Source organism: Pocillopora verrucosa, chromosome 3, assembly GCF_036669915.1.
Source record: "Pocillopora verrucosa isolate sample1 chromosome 3, ASM3666991v2, whole genome shotgun sequence".
Classification (NCBI taxonomy): Eukaryota; Metazoa; Cnidaria; class Anthozoa; order Scleractinia; family Pocilloporidae; genus Pocillopora; species Pocillopora verrucosa.
In genome coordinates, this window is record NC_089314.1 from 3,424,370 (window position 1) to 3,437,265 (window position 12,896).

At 37.8% G+C, this 12,896-nt stretch overlaps 1 protein-coding gene and 1 pseudogene across 1 annotated transcript; both read left to right on the top strand.

The window, feature by feature from the left end:
• Nucleotides 1-971: 971 nt before the first annotated feature.
• Nucleotides 972-2,749, top strand: LOC136279361 (trace amine-associated receptor 1-like; annotated as a pseudogene).
• Nucleotides 2,750-9,571: 6,822 nt separating this feature from the next.
• Nucleotides 9,572-11,074, top strand: LOC131799425 (trace amine-associated receptor 1-like). Its single transcript, XM_066163000.1, is given in 2 exon segments — nt 9,572-9,653; nt 10,083-11,074. A coding segment is annotated over 1 exon segment (957 nt). The 5' UTR covers nt 9,572-9,653; nt 10,083-10,117.
• Nucleotides 11,075-12,896: the final 1,822 nt, after the last annotated feature.

Sequence of the window (12,896 nt, forward strand, 5' to 3'; positions counted from 1 at the left end):
TAAAATAAGTAATATGTCCTATCATATTTCGCCCATTGATTATTTGCCCCTCCTATTCAGCTGCTCTCGTATTGGCTTTCATCTTTGTGTTCACGGAAGACTTATTAACAGTTTTTTTTTTGGTCAATTATGAATTTGCCTCACATAATCATCGTTTCGCCGAAGACTGCCAAGCTTTCCATACTCGAGCATTCAAGTCTTGCGGCAACTCAACCAAAGTTGATTTCCTTAAAATTTCTGTTTTCATTCAGAGTAGTTTTATTTCAATAACTCGAGGGGTTCTGCTTCGAAACACTTTTTTCTTACAATTTTCCGTTTCGATGCCCTAACCCCATTGCACTGGACTATATGAGTTAATGAGAGTCAACTGTGGCAAAACGTTGTCATAGGAGTAAGAATCAAGAACCATGAGACTGTATCCAAGGTTTATCGAAAGTCGGGAGAGTATTTCCTTCGTCGGCACTAGTAGATAACACCTCAATAACAAACCTATGAAAGGAATAATTAATTATGTTTCAGAAAGGAATAAGACTTCCTTCATCTGTCGTAGAGCATTTCAAATGTTGGACGTTTGTTCTTCCCACTCAGTAAAATAAAACCACCTTCTTGTTGGTTTCGTTTGATCATGTGTTACCTTAACAAAAGCGTAAGTAGATGTTCAAAACCCATTCCTATAGTTCATGGAAGAATCTTAGAGGGAGGTTTTAATCTTTTATCCATATTATCTGACAATATTTGGAGGTAAATTTTAGTTTAGGCTTGTCGCCGAAGACATAGTCAATTAAACAAATAGGTTTATCCCATTCTGAAGCTTAGCCGCCTACACTTCCTGTACACCTGTGATATGATAATTAACTAATTTTCCTAACACACTGGTGTTCGAATGAAGAGCTATTTAAGAATATTAACTGGTTAATTCAAGTCACATATAATCTTGCTACCGACAGTGACCTCCACACTTTTTTCATGTATTTAAAGACAGTGGATTAAGTGGCTCTGAGTACGACTGCTATTTCCTTTTTCGAGGTATTTTTATTCATTTTTATGATTTTTTTTCTTTCTTTGGCCTTTTGAAATTCATACTTTAGTAAAAGCCACTTCAAACTGTGGTATAGTGGTGTAAATGAAGAACATTATTGAAGATACAACCTTCGACAATTTATAAATCAGCAACTAAGCTCATTGTTAGCAGACTGTTGTTGTGATATTACAGAACGTGATTAGGTACGTTTTAATGCTAATCAAGAAATTTCACAGAAGTAATAAGGCTGTGACGGTATGAAAACAATATTGCAACTGAGTAAGTACAATGATATCTATGCAGTGTCTTCTTTTAAAGTTTTTGACCCAAGACTCTGAAATCGGAATTTTGACTGAGGCATTGCGCAAGCACTTTTCCTTTAACAGACTTTCAAGAAGCCATATACACGTAAATGCAACTACTTTTGATAACAACACCAAAATCGAACAAATTACCTCATGCTTGTGTACTGTGTCTGAAACAGTCCTGAAAAGTCTTCGAATACAGTTTATTCAGATATGTTCACGTTATCCCTTGCAGTCATACGTTAGTGGCGTGTATGGTTGAGAAATATCAATACCTCAATCGTTAGTCTGCATATGGTTTAATAAAAAAAAAAACAAAAAAAAAATTCCCCGCATCGCAAGAAATTGCCAAGTAAGGCAACATCATATAGTTCACTGAAAAATTTGGCAACTTGTTTCCATTTATATAGGTCGTTTGGTAAAGTAATATTTCAGTGGAAACTCAATGGCTTCTAACACAAGCAACGTTACTCATTACCTGAAAAGTGAAGATTGGATGTTTGTTCCTGCCCCCCACTGCATTCCATGGCTTGCTGTGCTCGGCACTGTATGTCTGGCCATAGTCATCCTCAATAGCATCACCATTATTATGTTTGCGAAGCAGCGCCGGCTACAGAGGAAGAGTACATACTTGGTCATCCATCTGGCCATAGTCGATCTCTTGATCGGGGCGGTTACCGGACCTCTTCGGATTGAATCTCTTGGGAGGTTCGTATGCCATCTGTGGGAGAACGATAAGCCTAATACAATTATGTCCACAGCAGTAGCACTGTATCATATCGATAAAGTCTCGCTTCTTAATCTCGCTTTTATTTCATTAGAACGAACACACGCAACATTCTGTCCTCTCAAGCATCGTTTTGTTAAGAAATGGGTTTATGGAGTGGTTATAGTTGTCACTTGGTTAGTCCCTGTAGTCATGATCTCTATGATGCTTGGACGATCAATCTTCAATCACGACATCATGATAATTTTTTTTTGGGTCTTCTTTTTATATACTTCCATCCTTCTTTTGGTTATATTTGCATGCTATATTTCTATTTATATCAAAGTTCGTGGTGGTCGTTTTGCTCAACTCCATGGTGCAGCCGGCCTGAGGGAAAGAAAACTGACAAGTACAATGTTTCATGCCACATTTGGATCGTTCTTAACTTTCCTGCTATCGATAGTATGCTATGGTGTGTTCGTTTTTGATTTGAAGCTACTTTTAAGCCTTTCCATTAATTTCCTTTTTCACTTTCAAGTGGCAATGATTACATTTCTTTTGTTCAACTCGCTAATAAATCCTATAATTTACGCCATAAAAATGCCAGAATTTAGAGCGGGTATGTTACAAATAATATTTCGTAGAAGTCCACGCCGTCCACACCCGGTTAACATTCCACTTCAGGGCCGTTAATTTGTAGTGTTTGGAGAAATATAAAATCGAAAGTAAAAAATTTAAGCTTGAACTAAACCAGGAAAATTCCTGCGCGCTTCTCTACATTTCTAACACGGGTCCATAACGGAAAACTAACGTCAGTGATGATGTTCAAAGAAAATACTGTTTGTCAGGTTAAGCATTAAAATGGTAAAAAAAAAATGTTGACTCACTAATCGGGCTGTTATGATGAAATAACTGTGTAGCCAATAATTTAAATAATCTTAGATAAGGAGTCCATAGTCATAGTCATTCTTTTTCACATAAAGGCACAAAAGAAAGAGAAGCCTTTGCCTAGATCAGTAAAACGACATTGAAGTGTTTATTTCAGTACCGTTGTTTCCATGTAGATTACAAACTTCTTTTGTTAACGAAACTGAACAACTTGTTGTAATATTACATTATAACGGAGAGAAACATTAAACTTGTTTTCGATGAAGCATTTTCTTTTGTTTTTGTTTTATTTCTTTTTCTTTTGCTGTTTAGCTGCAGGTTTTAGACAGAATGCAGTCATTCACAATGTAGTAGAATAAGCAGAAATTCATGTTTTATTACTTTAGATGATGACACCGCTGATATCAATCAATGAACTTAAAAGAAGCATTTTTACAGTGTTGTAGACAAGTTTCACTGAGGACGGTACATAAGACGGACGAATGTATTTAAGGAAACCCGAAAATGTGATACCATAGACAGCTATGACCGGCTGAATGGTTATGTATTGTTTGTTATTTACAATAACTGATTACACAGTACGTGGATTAAAAATTGAAAGCCAACACTCGTTATTACAAGGAAAAGGAAGCTCAAAGACAATTCTTTGGAAACTGTAGCGTGACATGGATGGTCTCCGCGGTCGAATAGGAATAAAAGTTGGGAAAGAAACAAATGAATGATAAAATACCATTTCCCTTTGTTGAGCAGTTGCTTTTAGTTTGGTTTGGTTTTGTTTTGCTGTGCGAATTATCAGCCAGAATGTAACAGAAAACAGTCAACATTGATAGGAAGTGAAAGAAATAAAACTCCTTTTAACAACCATGGGTGATAATCCCGCCAATAAATCAATCAATATTATTGTACCAATATTACGTACACCCATTTCTGATAAATCAGTGGCAAAAAAGCGATGATCTCTCGTTTTTTAGGACTTCGAAACGTTTCGCTATACATTCCTTTCTTGCGAGTTGCAATGTTTGCCCCGTGGCGATCCCAGAAATCTTCGCGCAAACGTAAGGATCCGATTAATGACAACTCATTTATTACTGCTTGGTGGATGTGAGATCACCCTGCGAGGTGATCATCCCGCGTAATAAGCGTCATGGTGAAAATATAAGAGTTTGCACGGGAATACAAACGACTGCTCTTAGGAATAAAATCATAAAGTCAAATTCTCAATAAAAATACCTCGGCAGGTTATTTATTTTATTTTGAGGAAACTAGCAGTTATTGGGTGGAAAATTCACAAAAAAAAAAAAATCACGAAAGAAGTGTAGGGGGAATCACTCGACTACGTCTCGTGTTTCTCCCCACCTCTTGAGTGCTCTAGCCGCTTCCTAAGTGCTTTACAACAGAACAGAGCACAGTCAAGGCTTCTCTATTTGTTTTATAATAACGAATCCGTTAAATTCCCCAAAAATTACTTTCAATTTTCAAAACAAATCTTATTTCCAAAGCGAACAACAGTGTCGTCAGCATGCTCTATACTCTCATAGAGCACGCTACAATAAGCCAATCAGAATTCCTGTTAGAATGGTTCAAATAATCTGATTGGCTGTACAAGACTAAAGCTGTCAAAAATGTCAAACCATCCAAGTTCATATTCTGTAATAGTTTACAAACTAAAATAGCTCGGCATGTCGAATTTAACACTGCCTGAAGTTTTTTAGTTTCTAATAAAGGATCTGAAAGTGAAATGTTAAGTGAAATTCGGCCCAATCGTGGCTCACAAAAATACGCAAGTTATTTCACATGACAAGTAGAAAACAAACTGTTCAAGGCGAGTGTATTATGAAGGAACAACAGCCTAATTCACTAAGACAAAAAGATCGCTCGGAATGACAGCGCCGTAAAACTCGGTTGCAGTGACTGATCTGGCCTTCCACTCAACGCATCGGAAAGGTAATCAGGGCAAGCTCTTATTTTTTCACTCGAAGGGCAGTCGATTTAGTTCCTGAGGCTTGCTCCACTGCGATGACCGAAGATCGCCATGATTAGCTAGCCGCGATAGACCTTAAGTCGCTCTGACACCGTCATGATTAGTATGAATTTTAACAGTTATGCCAGGTTATATTTTTCATAATTCCTGTTTTTTTCTATTATTCGAAAATTATATACTATACAAGTGTTAGCTGTGTTTGATTTTTATTACCGTACGTAAACTCGCAATCTAACTGAACGTGAAAACCGTTAAAAAAACTCGGACTGTCTATCTTGTTTTATCTTTGGGGATTTTTGTCTCTGCTCAAGTTACAGTAACGTAAATTACTGCGCCTGGCATTTTTGCAAACCTTTGCTCGCTTGTTCCGAAATTTCACTTTTATTAACGAAAGAAAAGCTAGAAAGAAGTCCCGGAAAAGGTCGGACATAGTACGATTTGGCTGATGGCGTGACAGCTTTAGCTCAGTTCTATGCTCTATACTCTCATAGAGCACGCTCTTTCAACTAATGACAGTACGTGTTATATCCGGGCTTTATTATAAATGTCCATAGTCGACCAAAATAATAGTGTCCGTTAGTGCGATATTTGACGTTAGGCCAGAAAGTCAGCGAATCTTAGGGTTGAGGCCGAACAGTCGCACAGTATGAGATAATAAACAATTCTTGATCTCTTGCGCACAGTTATACCTCCCTCCACCCCCTCTTTACCTTTCAAACTTAGATCTACGTGTCTGTTGTAATTTTTTTGAACATTTTCTTAGCTTACTTCCAACCACATTATGCCGCCACTCTTGGAGTTCAGTTCGCCTGCACTGGAGTGGGATACTGCATATCCGCTATCTTCAGCCCCAAAAACTCACAGATGGCATCTGTTACTTTTGCACTCATTTCTTCTCTTGTGGCAGGTAAACAAAGGAAAGGTTATCGGGACAAACAGTAATACGAGGGGGAGGTAGAAGAGGGATGGGACGATAGAGAATGGAACTTAAGAAAAATTTGTATTGATGCATCACGTTAATCTATTTGAATTCGCTGCTTTGAGTTGTTGTATTGGTTTGCTACCTTTGGGCTACAGGACATTACTTATCGCCTGGGGAAGAGGGTGGAGAATTTTGGGGAGATCGTATGGTTAAGGGGGAGGGGGGAGGGCAGAGGGAAGAATCAGTCGTCACCAATAAGGGGGGGGGGGTAATCAAGAAAGTTGACCGCAAATGAGGGGGGGGAGGGGGTCATAAGGATACGACAGAGCTTTAAAGGATCAAGTAAATTTTATCGTGACAAAACCATAATCCTTCCCCCCCCCTCTCCCGGCGGTGAATAATGACCGGCCCTTACCTTACCTCACCTCTGTCTCGAATATGACGAAATTCTGTAAAAAGTCCCAGTTGCTGATAATTACTTGCGCTAAAAGTTCAATTCTAGGACATTATATTGTTTCGGATTCGGTGTCTGGGCAAACAAAGTTTAGAGTGATAACGAAGGCAACCCATCCTAAACCAAGCCAAACGCAACCGAGCTTTTAAAAATTTACCAGAATGTCTGTTGCCTACGCTTTTGGCACAGGCAGAAGCTCTTTAAAATCTTATCAATTTGTCGTGATGGATTTGCGATTATGTATGAGTTGGCACTCTTACAATGTAATATTTGCCAGGCGCGATCCTGGAACGATTTATTTCAGTTTCGTTACTAAATATTTTGCAAAAGCAATTTTATGCTGCTGAGGGTTTCTTGCCCTCACCCTGCTCTGCCGTCGGTTCTCTTCGTAAATTGACACAATTATATTTCCGTCTCGCACTGAATTCCCAGGCAGTTCTCCTACACTGTGTAAAATTGCAGAGAGCTTGCTCGGTCCAGTGATCTACAGCCTGTCTTACTGACGCAGGTACTTGGAGGCGCTGTTTGAAAAGGAGGCTATTCGTTACCTAGAAGTCATGGCGCGCCATGTGCATGGGCTATCGACAAGGAATGGTTATACGCTGAATAACTACAGCTCTTGTGTAGCAGTCTTATTTGCCATGGGGTTTGCTTACCGATTGCTAGCTTTGTTGTTTATGTTGTTTACAAATAGGGGGAAGCAACATTAGCTGCATCTTGTTGTTAGAGAAATCTGGAGAAAAGCGTATTATTGTTAAACTTAAGGGTGGCTTTAAATTAGATGATTAGATTTCATTTTTTTTGCGTGTGTCCTGTGACAGTGAACGCAAGAAAAGGAATTAGACGAGGGAGCAAACTTGTGCAAACATTATTTTGTTGTCAGTTGAGAGCATTTATTTCTGTTTTGTTGATTTTTTTTTTCTTTTTCGTTAGCGTGCTCGAAGGTGCCATATATGTTTAACTTAGACATAGTTTGATGCTACTCTGGTTTGCAGATTTAATGAATGTAACCGAAGAAGTTAACATGTTAAGTGTCCCGCCAAGTGTGTTGTGATGTACACACAAGGCTTAAAATGACTATGCTAAGAGACTTAGAGGTCACCTCTGTTAGTTCGAAAGTCAGAATCACAATCGTCTAATTTTATGCACAAGAATGCCGAAACCGGTGATCTTTGTCGGTTGTCGATAAATCATAATTGATGATTAAAAATGCATGTGAAGGTTTCAAATTTATTAGGTGATTCGTGGGCTCGAGTAATGGTCACTTTGGAAATGAGCCCGCAAACTTACAAGGCCATAAAATAAGTTTGATGATTGGATATCTGTTAATTATTAAACTGAATCTGGCATTTGACCTCCAAAGCCAGAATGTTCATGTTTCTGAATAAGAATATCGATAATGTTGGTTGTCGGTTAGTATTTACTTGTCCGCCCTAATCAGTAACTCTTCTTTGTATTTTCTCGGTAGTCAGTTATATTTTTCCATCTTTGTCGCTAAACAATTAACCCGATCCAGATCCTCTTCAAATATCATCAAAGCGATCGCTAACAAGTGATCGCTTACGTTTTAAAAGAATCTTATTTTTCAAATAATTTTTGCAATAGCAACTTAGATGCGCAGGTGGCCATGGGTTGTTGTTTTGAGACGCAGCTTAACGGATAGAAATATTTCTGATTAAAAGATCTCGGAAACTGTGATTCTAGTGGTTAATTTTTTGCGATTCCTCGTTGTGAAAAACGTTTTCTAGGACGCGGTTTTCCCTTTTTATCGGGAAAAAGGAGGACTTATTCACTGAAAAATGTATGATACGTTGGACTCAAATTAACACCTGTGCTGAAGCAGTTAAAATATTCTCCACGTTTCTTCCTCGCACTCGAGCAATAACCACTCACTTTGTGTTCAACGCGGAACATTTAGGCTAAATGCATCGTTCCTGTTTTGTGGACATCAACAGAAATCAATCTTTAAGTAAACATCTTACCACACAATCTATTTACATTTAATTAGGGTTGGCTCAGCGATAGTCAGTATAACGAATGTCCGTCCAGAATGGGCTGACATAGAGATATCCTTTTAGGCAAATTGATCCATTTACTTGCTTACAACGCCGGTAAAATAAGTAACATATCCTATCATATTTGGCCTATTGATTATTTTCCCTTCCTATCCAGCTGCTCTCGTATCGGCTTTCATCTTTGGGTTCACGGAAGACTTATTAACAGTTTTTTTTAGTCAATTATGAATTTACCTCACATAATCATCGTTTCACCGATGACTGCCAAGCTTCCCACACTCGAACTCTCGTTCATTCAAGTCTTGCGGCAACTCAGACTAAAGTTGATAGTTTTTTAATTTTCTGTTTACATTTCGAGTAATTTTATTTCAATAACTCGAGGGGTTCTGCTTCGAAATATTTTTTTCTTACAATTTTCCCGTTTCAATGCTATGACCGCATTGCACTGGACTATATGAGTTAATGGGAGTCAACTGTGGCAAAACGTTGTCATAGGAGTAAGAATCAAGAACCATGAGACTGTATCCAAGGTTTATCGAAAGTCGGGAGAGTATTTCTTTCGTCGGCACTAGTAGATAACACCTCAATAATAAACCTGTGCAAGGAATAATTAATTATGTTTCAGAAAGGAATAAGACTTCCTTCACCTGTCGTGAGGCACTTCGAATGTTTAACGTTTGTTCGTCCCACTTAGTAAAATAAAACCACCTTCTTGTTGGTTTCCTTTGATCATGGGTTTCCTTAACAAAAGCGTAAGTAGATCTTCAAAACCCATTCTTTTAGTTCACGAAAGAATCTTAGAAGAAGGTTTTAATCTTTTATCTGTATTATCTGATAATATTAGGAGATAAAATCTAGTTTAGGCTTGTCGCCGAAGACATAGTCAATTAAACAAATAGGTTTATCCCATTCTGAGGGCTAGTTCCTGTGCACCTGCGATATGATAATTAACTAATTTTCCTTGTACACTGGTGTTTGAATGAAGAGCTATCTAAAAATATTAACTGGTTAATTCGCGTCTCATATAACCATCTTACTACCGACAACGACCCCCACACCTTTTTCATGTATATAAAGAGAGTGGATTAAGTGACTCTGAATACGACTGCAATTTCTTTTCAAGGTATGTTTATTAATTTTTATAATTTTTTTCTTTCTTTGGCCAATTCAAACTGTGGTATAGTGGTTTGAAAGAACATTATTATTGGAGATATAACCTTCGACACTTCAACTAAGCTCATCATTAGCAGACTGTTGTTGTTGTGATATTACAGTATGTGGTTAGGTACGTTTTTGTGCTAATCAAGAAATTTCGCAGAAGTAATAAGGCTGTGACGGTATGGAAACAATATTGCAACCGGGTAAGTACAATAATATCTAAGCAGTGCCTTTTTAAAAAGTTTTTGGCCCAGGACTCTAAAATTGGAAATTTGACCGAGGCATTGTGCAAGCACTTTTCCATTTACAAACTTTAAAGAAGCCATATACATGTAAATGTAACTATCTTTGATAACGACACCAAAATCGGACTAATTACCTCATGCTTGTGTGCCAGTGGTTGAAACAGCCCTGTCAAGTCGTCGAATACAGTTTATTCAGATATGTTCCCATTATCCCTTGCAGTCATACGTAAGTGGCGTGTATTGTTGAGAAATATTTAAGTCTCAATCGTTATTGTCTACACATGGTTTAATCAGAAAAAAAAAACTTTCTTAGCATCGCAAAAACAATCCAGGTCAGGAAAGATTCTGTCGTTCATTGAAAATATAACAACTTGTCTCCATTTGTAGGTCGTTTGGTGAAATAATATTTCAGTGGAAACTCAATGGCTCCCAACACAACTAACATTGCTCGTTACCTTCCTGCCTCCCACTGCGTTTCATGGTTTGCTGTGCTCGGCATTGTATGTCTGGCCATAGTCATCCTTAATATCATCACCATTATTATATTTGTGAAGCAGCGCCAGCTACAGAGGAAGAGTACATACTTGATTATCCATCTGGCCATAGTCGATCTCTTTGTCGGGGCGGTTAGTGGGCCTCTTTGGATTGACTTTTTTATGAGCCAGTACTGCGATCTGTGGGAGTACGATAGGCCTGATAGCATTTGGTTATTCGTACTAGGGAGGGCTACTGGGTACAATATTGATAAAGTCTCGCTTCTTAACCTCGCTTTTATTTCATTAGAACGAACACACGCAACATTTTGTCCTTTCAAGCATCGTTCTGTAAAGAAATGGGTTTATGGAGTGGTTATAACTGTTACTTGGTTATTCCCTGTAGTCGTGATGTCTTTAGTGTTTGGACTAATAAACTTCAATCACGTCAGCCTTAAAATTACTTCGGTCCTCTTCTCATATCTTTCTATCCTTCTTTTAGTTATATTTGCGTGCTACGTTTCCATTTATATCAAAGTTCGTCGTGGTCGTTTTTCTCAACTCCATGGTACAGCCGGCCTGAGGGAAAGAAAACTGACAAGTACAATGTTTCTTGTCACATTTGGATCGTTCTTAACTTTCCTGCCGCAAATGGTTTTCTGGGGTGAAGTGGCGTTTGATTTTAAGCTACTATTCAGCCTTCCCACCAATTACGCTTTACACATTTCAATGCTGATGTTTTTCTTTTTTTTCTTCAACTCGCTAATAAATCCTATAATTTACGCCATACGGATGCCAGAATTTAGAGCAGGTATATTACAAATAATATTTCGTAAGACTCTACGCCGTCACCCGGTCAACATTCCTCTTTAGGACCGTTAATTTATAATGTTTGGAGAAATATAAAATTGAAAAAAAAAAAATTAAGCCCGAAGTAAACAAGGAAAATTCTTGCGCGCTTCTCTACATTGCTAGCACAGGTCCATTACGGAAAACTAGCGTCAATGATGATGTTTAAAGAAAATACTGTTTGTTAGGTTTAAAGTTATGGAGATAAAAATATTGACTCACTGATTGGGCTGTTATGATGAAATAACTGTGTAGCCAGTAATTTCAATAATCTTAGATTTAGAGTCCATGGTCATTTTTTTCTAACATAAAGGCACAAAAGAATGAAAAGCCTTTGCCTAGATCGGTAAAACGACATTGAAGTGTTTATTTGAAGTGTTTATTGATATCAATCAATCAATGAACAAGAAGCATTTTTTTACATTGTCGTAGATACGTCTCACTAAGGACGGTACATAAAACGGACGAGTTTACTTAAGGAAACCCGAAAATGTGATAATATAGACAGCTATGACCGGCTGAATGGTTATGTTAGTATTGGTTGTTATTTGTAATGACTGACTACTCAATACGTGGGTTAAAAATTGAAAGCCAACACTCGTTATTACAAGAGAAAAGAAGCTCAAAGACAATTCTTTAGAAACTGTAGCGTGACATGGATGATCTCCACAGAAATAAAAGCAGAGAAAGATACAAATGAATGATAAAATAAAACCTCCCTTTGTTGAGTAATTGAGTTTAGTTTGGCTTGGTTTTGCTGTGCGAATTATTAGTCAGAATGTAACAGAAAACAATCACCATAAGTAGGTAGTGAAAGAAACAAACACTATATTTACAACCATAGGTGATGATCCCGCTAAAAAATCAATTAATATTCTCAATTTAGGGCCCTAGATTCTTTCTTGCCACTGCGCTACGCAGTTGCCATGCGAAAGCGATTTCATTTCCGGTTTCCATATTTTTGTATTTTTAATTCTAAAGCACATCATTCCAATCTCCTGCTGCCTTGAGGTAGTTGTTAGAACCTTTTTTCTTTTTGCTGTTGCATTACCAAGCCAAGGAAAAAGCTAGATACTGAACACACCTAAATAAAATTGAAAAGGCTTTATTGGGATATTTCTTGGCGATTTAAAACTAATATTTCTAAAGTTCTAGATCATTACGGGATGTCAATTTCACTATAACCCTTGCGCATGGAAAAAAGTTAATGGCTAGATTTCACCACGTATTTCACGGTTATTCAAACAAAACCTTGCGCTACCCTTGTATCAATATTACCACCCCCATTTCTTTTAAAACAGCGGAAAAAAGCGATGATCTCTCCCCAAAATCGTTTTTTTTTGGATATCGAAATAATCCCTTGCCATACATTCCTTTATTGCGAGTTGCAATATTTGCCCCGTGGCAATCCCAGAGATCTTTGCGCAAACACAAAGATCCGATTACTGGCAACTCATTCATTACTGAGTAGTGGGTGTGAGACCACGCTGTGAGGTGATCATTCAGCGTAATAAGTGCCGCGCCGTGCGCTGTTTTCAATCCAACTTTTGTGCCTTACTCTCGGGCAATAACACTAACATCTTTTGAGAAGGGGAGGCTAGAATGACCCCAAGGATCCACCCTCTCTACCCCGGAAATTATATAATTATTAAACTGAATCCGGAATTTAAAGTAGTTAGTATTTACTTGTCCGTCCCAATCGGTAATTCCTTTTTGCATTTTGTTGGTAGTCAGTTATATTTTTACGCATCATCAAAGCAACATTAATAAGTGATCACTAATTTTCAAAAGAACCGTATTTTTCGAATGACTTTTGCAATAGCAACTTAGATACGCAGGTAAAAAGTTCTGCTTCAAAATGTTTTTTTTTCTTACAATT